Source organism: Oryctolagus cuniculus, chromosome 17 (genome assembly GCF_964237555.1).
Source record: "Oryctolagus cuniculus chromosome 17, mOryCun1.1, whole genome shotgun sequence".
NCBI classification, from domain to species: domain Eukaryota; kingdom Metazoa; phylum Chordata; class Mammalia; order Lagomorpha; family Leporidae; genus Oryctolagus; species Oryctolagus cuniculus.
The window spans coordinates 32154334-32168935 of record NC_091448.1 but is presented as its reverse complement, the minus strand read 5'-3'; the positions used below and the strand labels follow the sequence as shown (position 1 = coordinate 32168935).

At 45.2% G+C, this 14602-nt stretch overlaps 1 protein-coding gene and 1 pseudogene across 1 annotated transcript in view; both read right to left on the bottom strand.

Moving 5' to 3' along the window:
- Positions 1 to 1883: 1883 nt before the first annotated feature.
- Positions 1884 to 5851, bottom strand: LOC103351621 (beclin-1 pseudogene; annotated as a pseudogene).
- Positions 5852 to 9156: 3305 nt separating this feature from the next.
- ANKFN1 (ankyrin repeat and fibronectin type III domain containing 1) overlaps positions 9157 to 14602 on the bottom strand; it is a 522795-nt gene continuing 517349 nt past the window's right edge. The window contains exon 21 of the mRNA XM_051825489.2: positions 9157 to 14017. Within this exon, the coding sequence (XP_051681449.2) occupies positions 13233 to 14017 (785 nt within the window). The 3' untranslated portion in view covers positions 9157 to 13232. The remainder of the gene's footprint in view (positions 14018 to 14602) is intronic.

Here is a 14602-nt window from a genome sequence, read left to right as displayed (position 1 = left end):
CTGGTCCTGACTATTGTAGGTGTTTGGGGAATGAACCAGCAGTTGGGATCTCTGTCTGTCTGTCTCTCCTTCTCAAATAAAATAAATAAATAGTTTTAAAACACATGTTTCCAAACAGCCACACACAAAAAGCCTGCCTAAGGATTTTCTGCATGTGGGGACTCCCATGCTACCTGGTTGACCAGAATTGCTTTCTTTTGGAGAACTGTAGGTCTTGGTAATGGGGCCAAAGATCACAAAAGATTATTTCAGATAGAGGCTCTTTGTCTTGTGATGTGGAGCCCTTTGATACTTTTTTAAAGATTAATTTTATTTATCTGAAAAGGCACAGTTACCGAGAGAGAGGAATAGAGAGACACAGAGGGAGATCTTCTATCTGCTGGTTCACTCCCCAAATAGCCACAATGGCTAGGGCTGGGCCACACAAAAGTCAGAAGCTGGGAGCTTCTTCCTAGTCTCCCTCACGGGTGCAGGAGCCCAAGGATTTGGATCATCTTCTGCTGCTTTTCTTAGGCACATCAGCAGGGAGCTGGCCCTGCCCTTTGCTACCTTTTAGGTGAGTTCTGTCAGTAAAACAATCAACTCATTTGGTGTGCCCTAGGTTGTCCTGGATTGAAAACTGAAGGCCCAGCATTCTCAATTGTAGGCACTGGCTAGTTGGCCATCTTATGTCTTGAGTTTCATACTGAATGGCTAAAACTTGAAGAAAATGTCAAGACTATGAAAGTTACTCTCCAAACCTCACCTCTCTGGGGACTATTCTTGATTCTTTTACTTTGCTTTTGTGGAATATTAATATTCTGAGAGCTGGAAGGAGGTATTTTTCCGTTAAAATTGGATAATAGCTGCTTTACACAATTAAAGGAATAAATTTAAGATGATAGATAGATTTTTTTTCAATTTCTAGCCCTCCATCCATAATATGACTTACAGCTTAGCTCCTACCACTTTCCTACAACGTTATGATTTTTAAATACATGATAAAATCATATGTTAAATTATAATTTCAGAGTCAGAATGCCAGGAAGGATGTCTGTATTCCATGTTGGAGTGCCTTAGTGTGATCCTGCTTCTGGCTCCTAATTTCAGCTTCTGACTAATGTGGTCCCTGGGAGGCAGCAGGTGATGGCTCAAATGAGTGCATCTCTGCTACCCATGTGGGAGACCTGAATTGAATTCCCAATTCCTGACTCTGGCCTGGCCCTACCCCAGCTGTTACAGGCACTTAGGGAATGAACCAGTGGATGGAAGTTTGTGTTCCCTCTCTTCCCCTCACTCTGTCTTTGCCTCTCTCAAGTAAATACATAAAATTTCTAAAAAGAGTCACATTTTCACATATGGATATCATGGTATACCACAGAGGGTTGGTTGTAACTTCCAATGGGCTTTATATTATGCAGTAGACTTTAGGGCCATTTAAAGGTGAATTACCTTGAAATAATGTTAAACAGAGAACTTTCAACAGGTTACAAGAAAGGAGGCTTATATGTCCTGGTTTTTCCAAGCAGTCCCTGGTAAGCTCATGTTTCAGGGGCTTATCCAGTTATTGACTAGTCCACTATCAAAAGTGTTCCCTTTTGGATGATGAATTATTCTTCTGCCATAATTGTATTGATCTATTCTCTGTTTGTATACCAAAATATTTGAGACTGGGTAATATATAACAAAAAGAGGTTTATTTAGCATTCAGTTTTAGAGGCTCCAAGTTCAAAAAAACATGGTGCTGATTCTGGTAAGGGCTCACCCTGGCCGTATCACATCCTGGCAGGTGGCATCACAGTGGAAATGCATGTGAGAAAGAAGCCAGGGATCTGGGAGGGGCCAGGATTCCATTTTTTTTAATAACCTCCCTCTTACAAGTACTAACCAGGATCCCATGTCAACTATATAAATTCCTTCCAAGGGTAGCACCCAATGAACCAAACACCGCTCATGAGGCCCCTCCTCAAAGGTTCCACATTACCTCTCAACATGACTACACTGGGGATCAAGCTTCCAGTCCAGGAACCCTTGGGGACTGCCTCAAATAGTATCCAAACCATAGCACTAGTTATGGGGGACCTGATAGGGCAGGCTAATTTTTGGTTTTGGCTAGCATTTGCTGGGTGTGTGCCAGACCTTAGTTTGATCACTCTCTTTTCCACATTTTCCAGCTCCTGGATCAGCCTTTCCTCTAACGCCCACTCCCTTAGCTCCTTCTGAAGCTGTTCATTCATTTGCTCTAAGATCGCCAAACAGCATTTGTGGTTCTGACATTTATGTTTGGTGACATTGAGCTGAGTGTCCAGTTGGTCTAAAAAAGTATCTGTGCATTCCTCACACAGTGGGTGATACACATCTGTCTGGCCTGACTTGATGTCAGAAAGGTCCCCAATGACCTCCAGTCTTTGGCTCAGATTCTCTATGGTACCACCATCAGATGCTTCCCTAATTGGAGCGAAGCTGTTAGCACTTTCTGTAGCCATCGTCCTGGATGATGGGATGAATCTCCCAGAGACACCAACCTGGAGAGTTTCAATAAGTGGTTCCTCTCCTGAGTTAGCCTCTTCGTCTTAGGTAAGCTCCTGGAGGGTGACGTGGTCCAGGATCTTGGAGCTCCCTTCCAGTTTGAGAGACTGGCTGCAGGGCTGGCAAACACAGCTCACCTGCATGGTGCTGCTGGATGTCTTAGACTCCTCAGAGCCCAGAGCCGGCCACCCTGGTTAAATCTACTGCAAGGAGGAACTATAGCCTCAATTGGCCCTGCACAATGTTTTCCAGAATTCCCATCACCCTTTAGCTACTTCCCGGACCATCAGTGGATGAGAAGCAACAACCTGGTTTGCTCACTTTCAATATATTTTTCTCATTTAATACTTAAAACCATAAGTAGGTGCTGTTACATACAAAGAAACCAAGTCCTAGAAAGGTTGAGTAACTTGCCCATGTCCAAAAGGCTCTGAAGTGGCAGAGTCAAGAGTAGAACCTTCATCTGGCAAACCCCAGAGCCTGTGTACTGAGCCAATGTGTCCTAGCCTTCATCCCTCTGTGTTAGCAAGTGGTCTGAGATGTTGGACTGGAGACGCTGCTGAAAATCCTCAAGAATTCCAAGGAAGCAAATGTAACCTCAAGGGGACAGTGGAGCTTCCTTCTGGGGAAGCTGTGTTCTTTGGGTTGAGAAAATGAGGTGTTTGTACTCGTCGGAGTATTTGAGATGATCCCGAGGGACGCCCTGTCTGTCCCTCCTCGCGAGCTGCCTGTTTACAGCATGTTGAGCCTTTTTTTCCCCTCCCCAATTAAAGTATAATGAATCTGCTAAGACTTCGTCCCACCCAGTCCTGCGAGTTGGATGTTTTGGGGTAGACAAAATGAAGAAGTTGAGTCCAGGAGCCTGCCCTGGGGTGAGGAGAGAAAAGAACAGATCTGTATGCGACCAAGCAGCCGCAGCTCTCCCTGTGCTGTGGCCTGTTCTGTGGGCCAAAGGAGCCTTGGAACTGCTTAGACCTGCCTCTGTGCCTTTAGCTGTCCGGGTAAAAACATCACCTCTCTGGAGGCCTGTGCTGGAGCACAAACCCACGTATTGTCTGGCCCCTGGCAGGCTGGTCTGTGGAGGGGACACTCTAAGAGCTCTATTTTAATCTTTTGGAGCCGGGCCAGGGTAGGAATTCAGCTGCCAGCACCAGGCTCCCCACCCCCACGCTCTCACCCTACCCCCACACCCCTGCTCCTGGTTTCATTCGCTCTGACCTCCCATCATGAGAGGTGCTGGTGTTCTTTCTTTCTCCCTTTCTCTGTTTTAAACGACCAGGGCTCTTTCATGGATTTGACCTCCCAAAGTGAGGCAGACCAGGGCTCCTCAGTGGGCCACTCTGGGCTCAGAGCTGGCTTGAGGCCAACCCTTGAATCCTGATATTTACCTCCAGATGTGTGTGCCTCTGTGCCTGTGTGGACGTATGTGTTTGTGTTGTGAGTGTGTGGGGGGGATAGATCTGTGTGTGTTTGTGTGTGTTTTGTATTGCTGTGACTTTTCTCTCCATGTGACAAACATGTATGAGGTGGAAGAATTGAGGAGCAGATGGGAGAAGGTTAAGATAGGGGAGGTCTAAATCCCTAGACCTCCTCTTCTCTCTCTACGAGCAGTACTTCCTGTGCCCAGAGTCAGACCATTTCAATTGTCCCTCCAACTGAGCCTTCTCAGTCCTCCCCATGGCTTTTGGCTCAGTTTCTCTGGGCAGGAATGAATCTTGTAGAGAGCGCACGTGGTAGAATGGGCATTGGACTTGGACATTGGACTAGAATTCCACTCTAAACTCTGCCACTTGCTGCTGTGTGGCATTGGGCATGCAAATTCCTTTTCCTGAAGCCTTGGTTTCCCAATATGTAAACTGTGGCTAACAATGCTACTGACTTTCAGAAAGCATAGAAAACGAAGATCAAATGGCACTCAAGAGGTGACCCGTGAATGTTAGCTCCACTCCTGCCTACCTATCCACTCCCCGGAACAAGCCTGAAGACAGCAGTTGGTCCTGGCTGCTGGCCCCAGTGAAGAAGCCCTCAGTGGGTAAGGAGGGGCTGTGTACTTCCTGAAAGGGCAAGAGGGTGCAGAGGGTGTGGACCTCTCTTTTCCACCCGGAATCTCCCATCTCCTCTCACCCCCATCCTCTGGCCTCTGCCAATGATGTGCATTTTCCCTTTTGCACCGACCTCCCAAACTGACTCATTACCTCGACAGGGTAGCAACTTCCAAAACAAAACTTTTTCAACCAAGGAAAATATAACTATGGGGGAGGAAAACAGTTGCGCGTATCAGGCCTCCTGGGACCCGAGGAAATGTACTGCATGCTTGTCAGAGAATGATGCTGTCCTGACTTCACAGGCTGCTGAGGGCTGAGGGAGAACAATGCCTGGCACTGGGTTCCAGTCAAGCCAAATGGCCCAAGCAAGGTCCACGCTGGAGTTCAAGTTGGCCCAAGCTTGGAAGAGTCAGATGTATGCCTAAATGTTGTGCTCAAAGCAAGCTCCACTGTGGGCAGATAACCATCCACATAAAGAGGGGCCCTCCCTGCGTATTCCATGCCAGTCTCTCATCTTCCCTTCCACCCCAAAGGAGATGCCATTGCAGCTTGCTGCCTGGCAAGAGGCCTGCCTGCTTCATGCCTGGGTTCTGGGGAATGGCTAATGGAGCACATTCCACACTTAATAATAGTGCCCCCTGGAGTTGTGCAATGCCTTGACCCTTTCCAGGACACTCCAGGGAAGCGATCTTAGAGGCAAGATCTAAGAGAACAGCTGGTGGGTGGTGCTGGTGCCAAGTTGGATGATGGGGAAGGTCCAAGGGATATTCCAAACCACATCCACTCTGATTCCACAGTGGCCCGAACAGCCAAGGATCGGGGGACTGAATAGGTGAAATTGTTTTCTGAGAAAGGCTGGGATCAGGTGAGGCCAAAGACAGATTTTAATCTTTCCACCATGAAGTATTCTTTTGGGAGGGGCAGGGGACTAGTGGGAAGTGATGCTGAACACAGATTTCTCCCTGTTTTTCTCTACAATAGACTCAGTATCACCTCTTTCTTGTCTTCTACAACCTATATGCCCCACAAAGAACCACACAGCACCAAACGTTATCAACTGAGTAGAAGTGTTTTGAGAATTCCCTATGTATCCCCGATAGGCATTCAACATGCATATTTTAAATTCATGAAGTGTAAAAGCCGGAAAAGAGCTTACACATTCTGTGGATGTCCTCATGTGTAGGTTTGAAGAGAAGTGTCTTGTTTGCAGTCAGAATACCTAAGCCTAAGCTATAGTCCAGGCCTAGTGAAAAAGGGTCTGAGTGCTTCGCTGTCTGCGTGGCTTCCTTTGTGACCATTGTCCGTGAGGCTGTGAGTGTCCCCTGCATTTCTGTCTTTGAAGGCTCTGTTTCAGAGAGAGAGAGCATCTTTTCTCAACGACACATGGCATGCTGGAAAGTCAGCAGTCTTGGACCCTCGTTTTCAGTTTGCTGAGCCCCACCCTCTTTATTTGTAAAACAGAGATAAAAGTTCTGGTCCTGATCACCTCACAGGGCTGTTTGTCAAGCTCAAATAGGATTGTGCTTGTGAAAGTGTTTTACAGTCACTTAGGAGATTGCAGTTATCACAGCTTGATGAGGAAAATAGTATGTGCAGAAGTGACCTAACTGGACACTGAGGCAAGACCTTTGCAGATTTTCTGCATACTCAGAGGGTGCAGCTGGGATGGGCAATGCTCATGTCAATCCCCGAGGTTCCCAATTGCTGGGTGAGATGTTGTAACACTCAGACAACTGCTGGATGTGTGGACATGCACCTGCACCATAAGAAAGGGCACGTTTCTTCCCCAGGCCCCTTGATTCCTTCTTGGGATAGATCCCAAGGAATTCTGGAGCTAGTGTGTGTGGTGGGTGCTGGAACTTTTTGCAAGTGCTGAAGAAACACTTTCAAAATATCCCAAGGAGACAAACTGAGCTTCACCTGAGGCATCTGAGGGAGCGCCAGGCTGGCAGGCAAGCCAGAAGAACTTTCAAGTCCATTCTTTATGGAGAAATTGATCAATTCTAAGTGACCTATCTACCACGTCTGGTGGCCATCAGCATATCACTCATTTAACAAGTATTTATGCCTAGAGCTGTGAAATAGGCTGGGGTGATGATGACCAACAGAATAGGCAGTTGCTTTTGACATACAGCATCTGACCTATTCTAATGTATACCTGGTACCCCACTTCCTCTAGTCAGTATCTAACAACAGTCTCTGGCAAAATAATTCAATGCATGCTAGGACAGGCCTCTACAAGGAGTGTTATGCAGAAGTGAGAATGTCCTATGCTACCTGAGGAGGACATGCATTTTCACAGTCAGAAACTTGTTGCAAAGATCAACTTACTTGGCATTATGATAATGCTGGGCAAGAGCATTTCTGTGGAAGTTTGTTTTTCTCCTGCTTAGTAGTCACTCTAAACTGATAAGAACCTCTTGGTTTAAAGTTGCCTAATTCCCTAAGATGATTTGTTTTCACTATGGATAAAAAATTATTTCTTGTTGGCAGATGGAAATACTGTGTATTGTTTGGATTCCTTATTCAAAGAGCTACACATCCAATAGAGGCATTATTCCTATTTAGCAGGTAGAATGTGAAAGACCTCCTCTCACCCTCTGCCCCATTCTGTCCCTCCCCTAAGACCTTCCCAAGAGGACACGGGATATTAAAGAGCAAGGCCACCTGTTTGGTTTGAAAGCGAAGGTAAACTTTTATTTAAAGACAAATTTGGGAAAAGAAAGTAATGGTTTGCTTAGAAAGATGACAATTGACATAGGAAAAACAGCATATTGAGCCAGGACAACAAAACAGCCCTCTGAGGCTGTCAGGAAAGCTGACCACAAACATGCTGGTAAAGAGGTGAATTTGCGTGCGTGCGTGCCTGTGTGTGTGTGTGTGTGTGTATGTGTGTGTAAAAGAATTCTGAAATCAACATAAGACAAATACATGGCCCAAAGAAGTGCATTTCCCATCTTTGGGAATTCAGGAGAACCTTTGTGCAGATTCTTCAGATGGAAGGAATCTCTATGTTGTGTTTTCAAACACAGAAAAAAAAATCTTAAATCTCAGCCAGAGGGAGTGAGGGTAGGAGGAGCTCTGTAGGTGTGGAAATAGAAGGGACAGAGAACTCTAGATAGGACAGCACATGCAGAAATACACTAAAGACATTTATACTTGCATGCAGTGGGGGAAGAAGTAAGATCATGAAGGCCTAGCTGCTGGGTACAACTTGGTGAGTGTACTTGCCATGGCAACCTGATGCTTTATTTTCAATACTTGGCAATAGTCAATCACAAAAAAGAAACAACCCAAACTCTATTGATTACTCAAGAGCCAGCTGGTCAGACTTTGCTAATAATCATCAAAACAATGCCTCCATTAAAGACTCTTCCCAAGTTTCAAGAAGAGTTTTAACAGCTCAGGTTGAAAATTGTTTGTGTCTTCTTTGAGACACGGCATAAGCACTGGGCAAGCCAAGTACTGAAAAATACTATTAGTTTATTATTTAATTGACAGCTCCTCACACTGAAGACAAAAGGCTTGGAAACTGTCCTTGAAACAGCAAAAAAATCTTAAGCAGAATCAAAAATGTTTTTGACTTCTTCAACTTTCACCTAGATTTCCACAATATCAGGCGAGATAGAAAGTATTTTTAATGCTTATGAAACAAAGTCATTCCCTCTGATAGTTAAGATTTCTTCTGTTGACAATATTTCTTAAAAATACAATTAGGCAGGTAGGAAATTATCAAAAATACTTGCCATTAGAAAAATTATCTGAATTCTTGTTAACCCTCTTGGCCTCTTCTTATAAATCGGTAGGTTGAAGAGGCATGTGTTTCGCCGGGGCTGTTTTTGACTGAGAGTACTGGCCATTTACAATGTCCATTTAAAATGTTCAAATAGTTTCCAAATGTACATACTACTAAAAATTATTGTTTCAAGATTGGAGGTCACATTTACCACACTATACATGATTCATCTATATATTTACAGAGGTTTAAAGCACACAAAATTGTGCAGATAACATACTGAAGTCTAAACTTTAACATACACTCAGTTGCATACATAGCAACAAGATACAATAAATTCTGAACAAATAACAACCAATAATCAGACAGATTACTATGTACACATTAGGCAGGAAGCAATTAAACACTGCCTAATAGAATGCCTCTTAAATGACTTTTTCTGTGGAACGTCCCTCCCCCACCACACACACACACACACACACACACACACATATACATACACACACGTACACACTCTGCTCTCTTTTTCCATCACAAAGATCAAACTGATGCTTGGGACCACATACACAGGATATCCCCAAACATCTGGTGTGTCACAAGGCAAGAGAATCTGGTAATTCAGAGTCGCTTACAACAATTTGCCAGACCTGGCTTTTGTAAGTCAGTAACTGGATGGTGGTCACTGTGAAAGTATATTCAGTCTTTCTCATCATGGACTGACAGAAGAGGAGAAAAAGCACATTAACTAATAATTTCATAACACTTGATGCTGAGTTAAATATTGGCTTTTGCTAAAATTAAAAGAAAGTATGTGTCTGGAGTGGAAAGACTCTCAGGTAATATTTAAAACAACAACAACCACAACAATCCTCCTACTTCCTTTATTAAAATAGAAATTTTTCACAATCCACTTACCAGGTTGTCGAAACCAACTGTCTTTTTGAATATCCGTTTTACAAATTCATTCTTAATGGAAATAAAAGGAATGATTTAAAAAAAAAAAAAACCACGACTATAACTACTGTGTGCAGATGTGGTGGAAAAACCAGAGACTCAAAATATGGCAAAATCAGTGTTTCATAAACAGTCAATGGATTTTTTTCTAAAAATACTTTTTGCTAATGGCAAAGTTCAACACCTCAGAAAAACTCTGAATTAAGATCTTAGAATAAGTTTCCAAGCTGTACAACATAGTTTTAAATACACTACCCTTGTTGTTTGTAAGGCCGCATTGAAGTTTAGCTTAACAGTCATAAGCCATGTGTTTGAACATCTTATGAGAAGTGACCAGCAAAGAAACGAGCTTTTTCCTTGTTCACCTATGCAGAGATGCCATTGCTCTTCAAATAAGTTGTTAAAAATTTCCTTAAAGATATGACCTTGAAGAAAAGCATCCTAGATTCGCTTCACTTTATCATCTGGAAAAATATTTAGACTTTGTAAAATGACAACATAGCACTCTGAATTCTCTGAGACTGCTCTCGTTAATCTGCAACCACCCTCTCTAATAACTATGTTATCATTTAATAAACAAATATACCAAGAGATGCACACTCTCCACGGTAGCTCTGCTACCTGCGAAGTTAAGAGAGCTGTACAATAATGGCATCGTCTTCTTGACATGTGCATGTTTTCAGAAGCCAGTGAATTCTGTGTGCTGTTCATGTGACTAGGGAACTTAAATGCACTGCAGACCCCTTAACTGCTTGAGTAGATAGTTCTCTAGGAGAGAGTGAAGAACAAAATCAGGCCAAGGAGTTGGGATTTTTTGGTGTGCCCCCTTGTCTCACAGTTATCCTCAAGCAAGGACCTCAGGACTCACTAGGGTGCACGTTTGTGTGGGAGGATAACAATGAATGAGGGGCCAGTCCTCTTTTCCACTTGTCTGGCACGATCTCCTGGCAAGGATGGGGTAGGGGTTTGCCAGGTGGCTCTGGGACAAGGTCTCTTTAGGGGAGTACAACAAGGCTTCAGTCATTGCTTTTCATAAAGTGCTTTGGGATCCTTCAGGAAAGGGGACTGGTGGAATATTATTACTAACTGGCTTCAATTTTCAAACCAAATGGAACCATTTTCTCCACTGTAATTATTGCTTCAAGCATTAGTGAATGTTCTTAAAATGGAATGGACCTCATCTTTAAGTATCCAAATCTCAAAACACTCATTCCCTGGAGTGAATGTTTTTAATTACTATCTCCTAGGTATCATCACCAATTAAGAGGATGTAAGCGCCTTGGACATAGATGCCCAGCCTATATGAACATCCATACCCTGCATTTTCCAGGCTGTTCTCCATCATGAGAAGATGGTATGAGTGATCAAGGTGGCCTTGCCCAACATACACTATGTCTTCTTGGCTGGGAAGACAGGCTCCTGTCCTTTTCTAAGTTATTGATGAGGCGACATATGGTGAATGTATGGCTATATTCTTAGATCATAGTGTGAGTTCCTTGTGGCCTAGGAATGTTTTCCCATTGATTCTTTGGTCCCTTGGGAACTTAGAATAGAGACAGACAAATGGAGGGCCCCATTTGATGAGTTTTGAGGATTTTCACAAATGAGGAGAGCTAGAAAATACAGGTGAGAGTGAAGCATGTTAGAAAGCCCTGGAAAAGAAGACCTGGCCCAGAAAGTTTCCTCCAGAGGCTCTCAGATTGGACTTTAAAATAATAAAAGGCTGAGTCCATCATCTCAAGCAAACACACAAAAGCCAAGCAACCAAATATAAAACAAATTTAAAAAAAAATCCTCAGACATTGTTAGGTGTCTATCATGAATCAGAACAAAAAACGACAATGAACTGGAGAACTCAATGGCCTCTCACAAGAATGTGCTAATTTCAACTGGGCTCTCAAAGTGAAGGCAGGGGAGGAACCTATCTGATCCTCAATGGCCAATCACTGAGGATGCATCATATCCAGTTTTTACAGAAGACTAATAGTAGGAAATGCATTTTTCAGTGGGTTAAGTATGCCCATTGAAATCTGTACATTATTCCTTTTATGGGTGTGCATCTTTTCCTCACAGAAGGTTGATGAAGTTGCCCATTAAAAAAAAATCAAGACTTGACTGGGCTTTTACCAATACCCAATGGGGAAGGCTGCTACAAATGGAATGGTTCTGGGTTCTAACTCTGAGACTAAATCAGCTCTGTGATCCCAAGCAAATCACTTAACCTCTCTGGGCTTTTATTGTCCCATCTGTAAACCCAACGACTGAGATGGATTTTATGACCCCTTCTAGCTCTATCACTCACTCCTTCCACACATAGAACTCACTTAGAAGAAAACTACATCTTAAAATCCTCTCAGGCATGGAAAAGGAGCTGTAGTGATTCTGATCAAGATGCTTTAGGGGGTTCACTGAGTATAAAATCTCTTAAAAAAAATAAAGGCTGAGCTCAGGGCTTTAGTTTTCTAATGACCATAGGCCATGGGCCAAATCTGTACCTTGCCAGCAGGGTAATTATTTATGTTTAAATCAAATGTTTTAAAAAAATGGAAGGGATCAGAATAACACTGTGAACAGGGGAATTTGTACGTACTCCCATGAGAGAATGGTGGGACTTGGAGGACGGGGATAGTATCATAAAACACAGCATTTAGCCAACATGCCTGTGACGTGGAGAAGGACCATTTAGCATGTCAGTGAGCTGCACAGTCTTGCCTCCAGGAGATGAGAAGCCTTATGCTTTTTCTAAAATACGCAGTGTGATTTCTCTTTCACCAGGGCTTCTCCTGTGAGGGAAATTCAGGTAAGAGGCAGTGAGACCAAAGCAGGATTTCCAGGTGTTTTTGAACACACCTTTGTCAGAAATCACTGGCAGGGATGTCCAAGGACGATTTTCCCCAGGGCCTATCAGCCAATTATCTCAGGGCCATATTGATTATGAGAGAGACACATTGAAGGGGGCAGGTGGTCACCCCAGCCCTGGACAATCTGTCCCTTGGGATGAGTGGCTGTGCCTGTGGGGCTGTAAGGAGTCCATCCATGCCTAGCCAGGTCTGCAGGGCATTTTCTTGTTTAAAGGTTTCTTAAGAATCAAGCAGATCACCATAATTTTCCAAGGCATATCCCCCCGGACTTATTCTGCTTATAGTGGGGTTGTAGAGGAAATACAGTGTTGCTCATGTCTTTCTCCTTCCTTTTGTCTTGTAATTCAAGCTCTCACTTAACCAATTTCTTGCACCACGAACAATTTACAGCTATTTTCATGTCTTGGAGCCAAGTGTGAGGGCAGGGCTGCTTCTTGCTCTGCCCTGCCTTTATAAGATGGAGCAAGAAGGGTCCCATACTTTTCTGTCTGGTGTGCCCCGCACAGCACTAAGCAAAGGGAATCGCTGTCCAAGGCCTGCTTCATCAGGTAAGTGGGATTTGGTGAGTCCCGAGAACGCTGCCTTTGGAAAGACCTGGGCAGAACTGACAGAGAATCTAGAACAAGTCCACATAACCCTATACTCTAGAGACACCCCCTGGGCTTCTTTCCCTGCAAATTCTCTAAATATTTGCAGTGGAGGGAAAAACTCATCTTACTTTCATCTCTAGAACTCCTTCTCACCAGTCACGAAGTCATCAGAGTCCTACACTCAGCGGTTGGATCACAGAGCAAGACGCAGACCTGAAGTTGTCTGTCTGGGCTGGTCTACCTCAGTTGCAGGTGCCACCAACAGGATAACACGTGGATCACTGCATCTCGGATTCCACGTTGACACAAAAGCGCCTCTTTGCCCATTCTAGGCTGAACAGGGATCAGCACTGGTAACCCTGGCTTCCACACTGCACTGTACTCTTCAAAAGAGGGCCTTTAGAACCGGTAACCTTTGGATTTGTAACATTTAAAATGTTTTAAAACGGCGGGGACAAGCTGGGGCAGCCTAGGGGAAGGGAGGTGGATAACGCAGAGACTAGTGTGCGTGGGCAGAGACCAGCCAGCGTGGGCCTCCCTACAGCATGCTGCTGAGGATTTCCGACACTGGGGTGCTGGTGGGGCTCTCCCTGCCCATCTCCCGGCCTGTGGGGCTGGGCAAGCCGCCGCGGCCTCCAGGGGGCGGGCTCAAGCCGGCCCACGGCTTTGCGTCCTGACCAGCCAGGGCTGTGGGGTAGGACTCCACGTAGATGCCGCGGATGGAAGGCCTTGCGTCCAGGAGGCTGCTCTTCCTTTCCTCAGGGAAGCTAGCTGCGTGGGCCAGAGCCAGGCCTCGGGGCCCATCGAGGGCAGGTCCGGGCTGCTCGGCCTCCCCGCAGGCTCGCGACAGGTGCTGTGTGTACACGCCCTCGGAGAGCGACAGCGACTGCGTCTCACTGTGCATGCGCAGCCAGCGGTGGTGGCGGCTGAAGCCACTGTAGTGCTGGTGCTTGCCCGGCTTCCGCTTTCCCAGAAAGCCTAGCGGTGGCCGCGCACTCGGCGCCATCTTGGTGTGATTCTTGGGTGTGAAGCCAGTGAGGCTTAGACTGTGGAGGACTTCGGTGCATGCATGGTCAGGATCTGGGCCGCAGACCTGGCCCTGGGTGTCATCGCCCAGCCTCGCCGGCGTCTTCATGTCATGCACCTGTAGGACGTCGGGAGCACTGCCGCTTAGGCCACTGAAGGCCTGTTGGGCGATGTCGTGTGAGGACAGGTAGACCAGGTCCAGGTCCCGGGGGCTCAGGGCATCACTGGAGTCGTAGTCGCTGTCAGTGGGGAGGAAAACTTCCGAGCAGCCTTCTTCATCAGAACAGGGCTGTGAATCTGCAAAGCGGGAGACTGAAGTTAGAGAAGAGATAAGGGGGCGCTGTGGCACAGTGGGTTAACACCCTGACATCCCATATGGCCGTCGGTTCTAGTCCCGCCTGCTCCTATAACTATCCAGCTCTCTGCTATGGCCTGGGAAAACAGAAGATAGCCAAGTCCTTGGGGCCCTGCACCAGCTTGGGAGACCTAGAAGAAGCTCCTGGCTTCTGGCCTCGTAACTCTTTTAAATAAATAAGTTAAAAAAAAAAAAAAAAGAGAGAGAGAAGAGAGAAACGCTTATGCTTTGCAGGCATAGGATCTGTGCTTTGGGCCTGAGCGATGCTGTTAGTGCCCTGCAGTTCTTTCTTGAAATACTTAATAATTTAAAACAAGAGGCCCCACCTGTTCATTTTGCAACAGACCCAGTAAGTTAATGTGTTGGGCTATGGTCTTGGCATAAGCAAAAGGAAAGAGACTCGGGTCTAACCCTCACGGTAGTGTCTTACTCCCCACACCAGCTTTAATTTTCGCTAGAAGTCTTTAGAGAGGATGAGACAGAAAACAAAGCAGGCTGTTACTCATTTATTCCTTATTCTTCAGAGG